The sequence below is a fragment of the Ascaphus truei genome (assembly GCF_040206685.1).
Source record: "Ascaphus truei isolate aAscTru1 chromosome 12 unlocalized genomic scaffold, aAscTru1.hap1 SUPER_12_unloc_5, whole genome shotgun sequence".
Lineage (NCBI taxonomy): Eukaryota > Metazoa > Chordata > Amphibia > Anura > Ascaphidae > Ascaphus > Ascaphus truei.
Genome location: NW_027453841.1, coordinates 428382 through 439328, shown reverse-complemented (window position 1 = coordinate 439328; position 10947 = coordinate 428382). Strand labels below are relative to the sequence as shown.

Genomic DNA, 10947 nt, shown 5'->3' with positions numbered 1-10947 from the left:
CACACATAAACCCCAAGGTCCGATGCATCTTTGTGGAGCTGCCCAGTGCCCCCTAGTTCCAGAACCCGACCACCAAGTTTACCCATAAGTGGCAATGCTTCGGTTTCAACAGGCGTGCCACCTGAGGATGGTTTGCCCCACTGCACTTTGTACCGATCCACCTGCGATGGGACCCACAACCCAGCTCCTCAATTAAACGTCAGGGTAAGTCACATTCCCATGCTCGAGCAATAGCAGGTGACCCACCATATCACCCAGGCAACCCAGGTCCCAGTCTCCGAGGCTGCCGAGATTGCTGCCGGTGCTGCAACACAAAGAGGAGCCACCATTGGGCTAGAGCAGATCATTCTGCGGTTGAAATATTTGTGCCCTTATACCATCAGCACTATGATGGTGGCCAGCCAGTTGGACCCTGGCACGGTCATCACTCTTGTCCAACCTGATATGTTTGGGCCAGAGCATCTGCCACCTGTCCGATGGTGCCCCTAAGTCCCTGCACAGATGGCCCGTGTTTTCATCGATTAGGGCATGGCCCAGAGCATCCGTAATGGCAGAGACCTCCCAGGCCATAACACCAACATGTTGTTGGGAACTGATTAGGGTAATTTTATGTGCCACTGATAGGGGTAGAGTGTGTCCGTCGAGTGTGCCCTATTGTGGGAGAGAAACGTGTTAGTGTGTTTCTCTGGTTGCCAATAACTATGTTTTTACCACACCCTCTTCATCTGTTCCTGCTCGTGGTGCGACGCTATCCTTGGCTATTTGCCAAATTTATTTCCCATTGTGGCTGTGACCTGCTGTCAGACTTGAGACCTTGCCACCTCTGACACTATGTTTGTTCAGGGTCCCAAGAATGAAACCATCACTCCCCGGACATTGGATTTCATTCCTTTGGATGTCCTGGAGGAGACCAGTAAAGTAAGCTGGGTGTAACCTGACCAAACTGACAACCCTATCCCTGCCAGTATGACTAGGGCCAATGAGCCAGAGCACAGTCGGCAGTTCCGCAATACCTTGCTGTCAGATCAGAGCTTAGATGGCATGTGGCAGCACGCTGCCAAACCGGTCATTGAGTCCAGATCCGATTGGCTTGTGAGTGCCGCCAGCTCCCATACAGGGAACAGAGCCCAGGGACTCCGGACTGACCATGGATGGGGGTATTAAAACATTCAATAAGTAATGTGTTGGGGCTCAGAATAAACTGGTGCACGCTTTGTACAGAGTATTTTCATTGCCTGCTACATTTAGCTAAAACTGATTGTGTGTTAAGTGCACATTTTTTTTTTTTTTCTATAATGAACAGGGACCAGAGACTCTGGTAAATAATTACATATTTTGCCTACATTATCCAGTGATGTACGCACATAGATGGGATTACAATTGAGTAATGGGTTAATATAAACATATTGAAAGTACCTTGTGCATGAGAAAGGTGAGTTGGCTAGAGTAGCCTTGTGTATTAACCCTGGTTGCGTATCACATGCTCACTTGTGTGCGATCTGTGACAGATAGTATATGGGCCACATGCTCACAGATGGACCAGGGACAGGTTCTGTAATTTTTAGTTTATAGCACAGAGTATATTAGTGGTACAAAAATAAATTCTGATTATTGTTCTTGCTCATAAAGGAATTCATTTGATAAATTGTACCTCCAAAAAACTTGTGCTGTTTATTTCGAAGACCAGATGCTGTAATTATGTGTTCTGCCTTTTGGTTATTGAATCTTTCTATACCATTATGCTATTTTATTTTCTAACATGTCAACATTAATTATATTATGACTTGATTTTGCATGTTCGAGGGCAATCTGTAAACAACGTTGGTTGAATAAAATTATTTTTTAAAATTGTTCTTGCATCAATATTACTCACTTGTCTTTAATGATACATTATATACATTTTCAGTATAATACACCTACATGGCTTGCGAATTTGTGTCCGATATAAAAACAGGTTTTAGCCTTTACAAGCCAAGTAATGAAGATACCGATTTCTAATCCAACAGCGCCACCGTGTGGTAAATTGTTTCAAGAATAGACTCCTAATACCAACACGTTGCGCCTTTTGTATAATCACAAACAGAAATAAACACTACTTTATAGTGTATTAGCCATGCTACACTACTTTGTTTTCATTTATTTAGCGATGAACTAGAAACAGTTTTTTGTTTAGCTTTATAGTTATGGTTCCAGCAAACTAAATGCACTTTAATCAATTAATCAGTTTTATGGGATTTTTTCCGAAAAATCATCATGTCGGTAATTAAAGTTCACCCCCAAGTTATATATACAGTAGGTGCCTTTATGGTATTAAATATTGATTTGCTTTCTGCAGTGTCGTATCAAACGCAGTACTGTTTCTAATGACAGAACTGACACCTCCACATACATGGACTTAATTATACATTACTTTACAAATGAAGAGAACTATTATCATAAACAATTAAAGTGACTTAGAATGGAGATAGAAATATAATAAAAAAATGTCCTGCAGGAAATGTGAAATACTATAACGCTTTTTTGATGTTGTGGGTGGCTCTGAAAAGAGCCTTTGTGTTGGGTATGTGGGGATCTCTGCTCCTGGTCTCGGGGGTGAAGCTCACTTGCTGCTCTTGGCCGGCTTGTGGCTCTCGGTTTTCTTGGGCAGTAGCACGGCCTGGATGTTGGGAAGGACACCCCCCTGAGCGATGGTGACCCCTCCGAGCAGCCTGTTCAGCTCCTCGTCGTTCCGCACAGCGAGCTGCAGGTGCCGGGGGATGATGCGGGACTTCTTATTGTCCCGGGCGGCGTTACCGGCCAACTCCAGGATCTCAGCGGTCAGATACTCCAGCACTGCGGCCAAATAGACCGGGGCTCCGGCCCCCACACGCTGAGCATAATTTCCCTTCCGAAGCAGCCTGTGCACACGGCCGACTGGGAACTGCAGCCCAGCCCGAGATGAGCGCGTCTTGGCCTTAGCGCGAGTTTTCCCGCCTTGTTTGCCTCTTCCAGACATCTTGTATCACTCAGACAGCAGCTCGGGTAACAAGAGAAGTGACAAACCCCGCCCCCTGTGCCCTTATTTATACACTCAGACAGCAGCTGAACTCCTCTGTGATTGGTCAGTTTTGAAAACAGCCAATCAGTTCCATAATCCTGAAACCACCAATCGTCTAATTTGAAAGAAAACTGATGATGTCATAAACGGTCACATGATAAAGTCAGCCAATAGACGAACAGAATGCTGGGGCTGCTAGTTTGCATAGGACTCCTATAAATAGAGCTGCTGGGGGTTTAGGTGACATTGTTTCTCTGCTGTTTGGAGAAGAAGCATCGCCCGACATGCCTGAACCAGCCAAGTCTGCGCCAGCGGCCAAGAAGGGCTCTAAGAAAGCCGTGGCCAAGACCCAGAAGAAGGATGGGAAGAAGCGTAGGAAGAGCAGGAAGGAAAGTTACGCGATCTACGTGTACAAAGTGCTGAAGCAGGTTCACCCTGACACCGGCATCTCCTCCAAGGCCATGGGCATCATGAACTCCTTTGTGAATGATATCTTCGAGCGCATCGCAGGGGAATCGTCCCGTCTGGCTCATTACAACAAGCGCTCGACCATCACTTCCCGGGAGATCCAGACCGCTGTGCGCCTGCTGCTGCCGGGAGAGCTGGCCAAGCACGCCGTGTCCGAGGGCACCAAGGCGGTCACCAAGTACACCAGCGCCAAGTAACCCCGACCTCATCACTGACCCACAAACACAAAGGCTCTTCTAAGAGCCACCCACTTTATCACTATAAGAGATATGCTCATATGTCATCTGTGCTCGGGATAAAAGGGAAGTGTTGTATTATACATTGCACTTTCTCAGTTATTTGCTTTTGTAGCTATTATATATTATAAAGTATCTATGTGATGTATTTTTAGCTCTTTCTGGCTTCCTACCCAGCCACGTGTTTGCTGTACTTGTGTTGTTTTGTTAGTAAGAGGCGGGAGAACCGCAGACAAAGTGACAATCGCCGAGAATCCCCTTCAGATAATCTGCAGTTCACACACATCCCACAGGGTGGCGCTGCTGTGTTAGTAATGGAGTTCGTGCTCGGGAAGTGGGATTTGGGGTTAATAACCTGCGATTATTTCCCCTCGTTTACTTTTTTTGAGCCTCACTAAAATACAGATTATATGTGCACGTGTCAGAATAAGTGTGCATGAAATGATGCCCTCACACCCGCATGGTATATAACGCATCTGATCGGGGAAAATCCTAGTGCAGTTTGGGATTAGTAACAGACCATGCAATCCGTGTTTGCCACATGCGTTAGATACGAGCACATTCATTTGCATATACGGAATTGACCTTTTATAGTTTGTCGCACATTTTTTATTCCATTTACATAAATGTAACAAGTGATATTTCTCATTGTCCTGTTGGGTTGGACATTAATTTAGAAATCGGTCAAATCTGCATTAAATAGGCTGGGATGTGTTACATTAAAGGCTTCTATTGTCACCTTGTTCAACCTGTTATCAGGGATTGCACCTTTTTAGTATAAAAACAAGGCTGAGCAACATGTATTCCCTCAGATTTCAGTAGCAGTTGATGTGGTTTTGTGATAACTTGTCAGAACTCTAAATCGCAAATATTTATCACGTCCTGTTTTTTTTAATCCTAAAACTACACAAAAAAAAAGCAACACAAATATACAGAGAAGGTAAAAAGGGCCAAAGGATTTAATATCTGCCATTCACACACACACCACACGGTGGCGGTATTGCTTTGGCACTAACGTTATCCCGGAGACCTGGATTTCTCACATGATCTGAATCAGGTTTCACCCCCAGATAGTTCTGTGACACACTGCACGTTGTGTGGCTTCCCTTAATAGAATTGGTGTGACTTAAGTCCAAATCATTAGGACTCTGACATTGCTGCATCATTCTTGTTACATTTAGGTTTAATCTCTTGAATAGCCCATAATGTAATGAAAAACATTGCGTAAAATCCTGAATTTGCAAAATGATCACTGAGCAAAACACACAAATACATGTACAGGTGCTGAGACTGCCAGAGATGCCACAGTCCCCATAACATCTATAGAGGGAGAAAGGCAGCAAAACACAAATGTATAACTCGCATTAATAAGAAACACTTGGGCTGTTCCTTCACTATCCCAACATCACTTGTGAAACTTTTACATCTATTCAATTACTGTCTCTATTCTAAATCCAAGCTCCGTAATATTCATTCAAAGATCCCATATTATTCCAGTCACATTGTTTTGCACAGTTTGGTTGCCTCATTCCTCTGCCCTTAGTTATCATTACACTCAATGGGATCTGCCCAAAGTAATCATGGCCGCCGAGTGCATCGTCTATCATCTCTATGGTGACCGAGACTCTTGTTAATGGGCATGCGCAGTAAGGTCTCCATTGCAATACATTACTATGCATGTCCCTGACTCCCAGCTTCACTTCCCCGGAACTACATCTCCCGTGATCCCCCGCGCACCGGGCTTTAGTTCGGAGGCTGCACGGTGGGTGAATGTGGTTCATGTAATAAGACGGAGGAGCAAGAGGAGAAGCAGCGGCGGCCATGTACCTAGTGCTGTGCGGAGGGGGTGGGAGGAGGTGGGGTAAGGGCTCTGTGATAGCTTTCTATGTGACCTCATAGTTTAATGTCATCCATCATTGTCAGGAGGATAATGATTTCTCTGCTAATTAGTCTCCACAAATCCCCCACTGTAAGGTGATCCTGGTTAGGCAGCTTATCCCATCATCGTCACTACAGACACATAATGGTGAGATGGAGAAGTGAATGGACTCATTATACAAATCTGTTATCTGAGATGTAGGTTTTGCCTTTTTATTTAAATTTATTTTTATATTACATTTTATTTTGAATTCCTCAATGTTTCCTCTTATGGAGAAACATTGACATAACATTGTATTTGAAACTCTTAGAAAACTCTTATTTTTATAGGAGCTGTTTATCCTTAATCACAGCAACATTGGGGAGTAGCACAACCATAAACTAGGAACCTGTGGGTGTGCAAAATATCTCCCCCTCCCCACCCCAAAATAGTGGGGTTTAAAAACTCCCAATAACACGTTTCTATTTAATTTTCCATTGTCTAGGAAACGTAACCTTGAGAAACGAGATGCCAACGGTCTACTGTGCATGCAAAGCCCAGGAGAGAAACAGACGCACACCCAGGAAAAGATCCGGCCCTCATCTCACAGCTGGTCCTGTGGAGGTGAATATTATTTGCAGGTTGTGATATCAGTCACAGGAGACAAGGACACTTAACATCGGGAACACACACACACACACACACACACACACACACACACACACACACACACAAACATTTTGAATGAGGTCGACAGACGGCGCTACCCACAGTTTGGGCACAAATACACCCAAACAGGGAATCCTTTCTCAACTAGGTGCCAGGCGCCGCTTCCAAGGCTAACCCGGGAGGCTTCCACGCTCCGTCCGCTGTGGGTAGCGCAGTAATCCAGGGATGATATTTGCACTATAGCAAGTTCAAATCGCCTGCTCGCCTCCACTTACACGCCTCACTTTGGTTTATCTCCGGCACAAACCTTGGATGGCATAGTAATGAGAAATTGGCAGCTCTTTACAGGGTATATTTCACAGAACATGTATATGCATTTAGCATAGGGACCTGCTATTGAGACTTATCTTGAAGTTGGTTACCAAGCTTGGCATTATTTGATCAAAGGATGTAACCACAAGTCTCCTTTGTCTTCTAGATTTAGTTTTCACTATTTATATTTATTTCCCCATTTATTGCTACACAATGATTGAAGTGCAGGGAGTAACTTTCTGTCTTTACATAGGTTACCTGTCTTAATAGCAAAGCATGGAAGACGGGGTGCTGACTAATCACCGAGCAGAGGGTCGTCTGATCGGCCAATCCGGGACACAGGAGGTGACTGTGCCCCTAAGACACCCCACAGAGGTGGGTTTGAAGAGGTGTGGGAAATTCAAACTGACAAATAGAAATTGTACCTACGGGGCTTATACCCAGCAACGGTTCCCCAAGACAACCCAATATATCCCTCAGAGATAGGCGCCTCAGAATCTGGACTGAACAATAGCGCCACTCGGTGAGACATTGTTCCCCAGACCTGAGTCAGCGCTCCTCCCCACTCCTAACAATGGCTGGGGCACTTCCCCACCCACATTCCTGATAGCAGGACCCTATCTCTGTGTGTGCAGGCTCGCTGAGTGATTACCAGCCCTGCACACATGGGCAACAGCAAAACATACTCATTCTAATCAGGGAGGTACATAAACCCAATCACATTATTCTCTGGGATACTGGGTTAACCCCCTGAGGATCCCTTAAGATAGGTAGGGACAATGGGTTAACCTTTATTAATATGATCCCCATTGGCCCATCTTTTAATCATTGTCTTATAATCGGAAATTAGCAATTACACCAGACAGAATAAGGCACAGGGGAGAGGAATATACACTGGCGATAATTGTGCTATGCTAAAACAATGGTGTGGTAAATTATGGTACAATGCACAGTTGTGAAAAGTTTGAGCTATCATTACATATCCTTATAGGAAATGTAGGATTATGTTGCAAAGTTACCACACTTCTTCATGCCTCAGAAATCTAAAAAAAAACTATAGGAGGTGCATAGAAACTGCAATAATAAGCAGGATAGTGGTATAATTGGAAGTATGTCTCCCTGAATGCCCTTCAACAAACAAATATAAGTCTCACCTAATGCACAATTACAATGTTGTTTTGGTTCAGTCTCCATAATAGGCCATAGGGGACTTTCGGTGCCAAGTAATCCGCCCCACTTGTTGAAGTATCTTGAGCTGTTCTGAGTTCATAAAGTATTTGTCTGCATTATAACAGTTGTGATCAAGCTCTTGGAATGTCCATACCCCTTGGACGTATTGTCGTCTCTCTGACAGGGTAATGAAGCTTGTATGTAATACAAGACATTCATTGTAAATGGCATTTATAATGGAAGGTGTGCTGCTGAAGATTACACGGTCTACCGGCAATACTCAACCTCCATTGTGGAAGTCAACAAGCAGTACCAGTGCCACTACAAATAGGGGTCAGCAGCTCTCGCCAGCCAGGAAACAATTGGTTGCCAAATCGGCATTGCATGGTGTCTGTGAGTATGCCTCAATACAACTGTATCTGTGTATGATGTGCATCTGTAACGTAGTTGGCTGACCACTGGGATATGGAAATCTATGCCACACTTTACTTGCTGCATTGCACATAAACCTTATTTACCTCTGTCTGAGAGACGACACCTAGTTGTGGATATTGCAAGAGCTTGATGGGGACGTGTTTTCTGCATATGCATTGTCATGACCCGCATGCAGATCACACCATTTCTAGGGGGACGAGGTAATAGTACAGGCCTAGCCCAATAGAAATTAAAAGGGGAAAACATAGAACATAAACTCTTACTAGAGTTCATGATGTCGCTTAAGCTTGCTTATCCTGTGGTTTAGTTCTTGCAGACTGTGAGGCCTCTGGAAGAAAGAAAGGTTTGGGTGAGGACCTCCAGCAGCTGGAGCATGTTGCTTCAAAACAGTCAACAAACGGTTCCACCGGACGCAGAGTTTCTCTGAATCTCTGGAAGTCTTGCTGGGCTTATATAGGTTTGGTTCTCATACAAAACCATGGAGAGGGGGCGGCTAGGCCATTCAGCATTGTCTCTTTAATCAGCTGTCCAATCCGGAGAGTGTTTGAAGCTGAGATGGACCATGCACACACATGATTATGGCCAGTGTTCGACACATGCAACCCCTGATTGCCTGGAGGAGTGCATTTAACCCCCTGTAGAGTGCCGTTGCTGTGCTGTGGCTCATTTCAGGATGCCGGGACACGATCAAGCGGGTCACCTAGCAACGCGGGACGCCGTAAGGATAGCCCAGCCGAAGACATCCCTTGGAGGCACTGCAGTGACGCTACACCACACACCAACGCAGACGCATACAGGCACGCCCTCCCGCACTAAGGATCTCCTAGCAACTGCCGGGACCAGAGGCGGAGAGAGGCCTGGAGATTGTGGCTTTAGCTGAATGTGTCTGCGGAGCGGCGCTGTGTGGCTGGAGGAAGTGCTGCTCGTGTTGCTGCTGCTTCCATGTGTATCGCGGGCGAGGCGGACGGTGGGAGCCCCCCAGGCTGGATTTCCTCACTCTCATGGCAGGTAAGAGGGTGGGGGGGGGGGGGAGAGGGAGATGCAGCATACCACTCCAGTGTGCCGGCTTCAGACATAAGAGCATCCCCCCCCCCCCCCCGTCACTGCTGTATTTCATCTCCTGTCGGCACCGCTGATAAGAGGGAGAGAGAGGAATTTGAGTGGGCGGACACTCGCTCTCGTGTAGGGGAGGGGTTTGGTGTCTGTGTGTGTGTAAGTGGGAGAGAGAGAGTGTGGTTGTGTGTGAGGAGGGAGATGCAGCATACCAGAGTGGAGTGTGTAAGTGGGAGTGTGTGTGTGTGTGTAAGTAAGTGGGGGAGTGTGTGTGTGTGTGTGTAAGTTGAAGTCTCGCCCTCTGTCTTGCCCTCGCGTGAATAATAGGGGGTGGGGGACAATGATTACATGAATACTAGGGGGTAGGGTATAATGGTTGCACAGTATATGGGTAACAGTTTCTCACAGGGATGTGGAGGTTAGTGGATGTCTCTCAGCCTGTGGCAGGTGCTGACATAGTGTGCAGCCAGTTCTGCTGTGGTTTCATCTTCTCCCAGGAGGATCGCTATTTTTTGGTTCTCCTCTATATTATTAAAGTTCTGGATAAGTGCAGTGAGTTTCTCTAGATGGGCACTCCTCATTTCAGAGTATTGTGTGCAACGCAACAGGAAGTGTGTTTCATCTTCTACCTCTCCTAATTCACATCTTTGGCACAGTCTCATCTCCCGCGGCTTCCAGTTCTGTCTGTGCCTGCCTGTTTCTATTTCTAGGCTGTGGGCACTTATTCTGTACTGGCCCAGGGTCTGTCTCTGCTTTGGGTCTTTTACCTTCAGTAGGTAGGGTGCCAGAGTGTATTCTCTCTGTAGGCTGTGGTAGGTTTCCAGCTTCTTTGAGCGCTGGATTTCATTGTCCCACCTAGTCACATACCGCTTCTTCATTTCGTTGGCGATTGAGTTGATTTATTTTTTCGGCAGGTTGTTGATCTGTGTGGGGTTTTGTCCTTGGAGTGAGAGGACAAGTTATTTGATGGCACAGGGTTTAGTGAGGAGGTCCTGGCTTCTCATTGCTCTGTAGCAGTAAGACTGTGGATGGCTGGTGTTTAGGTGGGCCCAGCATGTCAGTGCTCTCTTCTGTCCAGTGAGCAGTAGAGGAAAGCGGCCCAGCTCAGCCCGGCATGCATTGTTTGATGTACTCCTGTGTACTTGGAGAATGTGTTTTGCAGAATTCCAGATGCAGTATTTCTGTTGGGCTGGTATCCCATTTTGTGGAGTCTGGGAATGTTACAGGGCCGCACACCTCGCTGCCATACAGAAGGATGGGTGTGATGATGCTGTTGAATATTTTCATCCAGATTCGTATTGGTGGTTTGAGGTGGTACATCTGTTTCCCTATTGTGTAGAATGCTCTGCGGGCCTCCTCCTTCAGTGTATTTATGGCCAGGCTGAATTTCCCTGATGAGCTGATTGTTAGACCTAGGTATGTGTAACTCGCTGTCTGTTCCAGTGCATTGTCGTCCAGTGTGAATTGCGATATGGTTGGATGTTTTTTATATTTTTTCTGGAATACCATTATTCTGTTTTTTTCTAGGTTCACAGAGTGCCCAGGCCTGGCTGAATTTTTCTAGTATTGCTAGTTTCTGTTGGAGGCCTTGTTCTGTTGGAGACAGCAGGAGCAGGTCGTCTGTGTATAGAAGAGACTTAACCTCAGTTCCAGCCAAGTTGAGCCCAGGTGCTGAGGAAGATACTAGGGCTGCTGTGAGCTCATTGATG

The 10947-nt window shown here is 45.9% G+C and overlaps 2 protein-coding genes across 2 annotated transcripts; one reads left to right on the top strand and one right to left on the bottom strand.

Moving 5' to 3' along the window:
• Positions 1-2599: 2599 nt before the first annotated feature.
• On the bottom strand, positions 2600-2995 carry LOC142473726 (histone H2A type 1-like). The gene has a single exon (XM_075580764.1). It carries the CDS (start codon positions 2993-2995, stop codon positions 2600-2602), a length of 396 nt encoding a protein of 131 aa, XP_075436879.1.
• A 302-nt stretch (positions 2996-3297) lies between these two features.
• LOC142473738 (histone H2B 1.1-like) lies at positions 3298-3742 on the top strand. Its single transcript, XM_075580774.1, has one exon. It carries the CDS (start codon positions 3322-3324, stop codon positions 3700-3702), a length of 381 nt encoding a protein of 126 aa, XP_075436889.1. The 5' UTR covers positions 3298-3321; the 3' UTR covers positions 3703-3742.
• The last annotated feature ends 7205 nt before the right edge of the window (positions 3743-10947 follow it).

Bases quoted from the DNA above. Each gene is read 5' to 3' on its own strand.
- LOC142473726 (XM_075580764.1), bottom strand. From the start codon at position 2,995: ATGTCTGGAAGAGGCAAACAAGGCGGGAAAACTCGCGCTAAGGCCAAG.
- LOC142473738 (XM_075580774.1), top strand. From the start codon at position 3,322: ATGCCTGAACCAGCCAAGTCTGCGCCAGCGGCCAAGAAGGGCTCTAAG.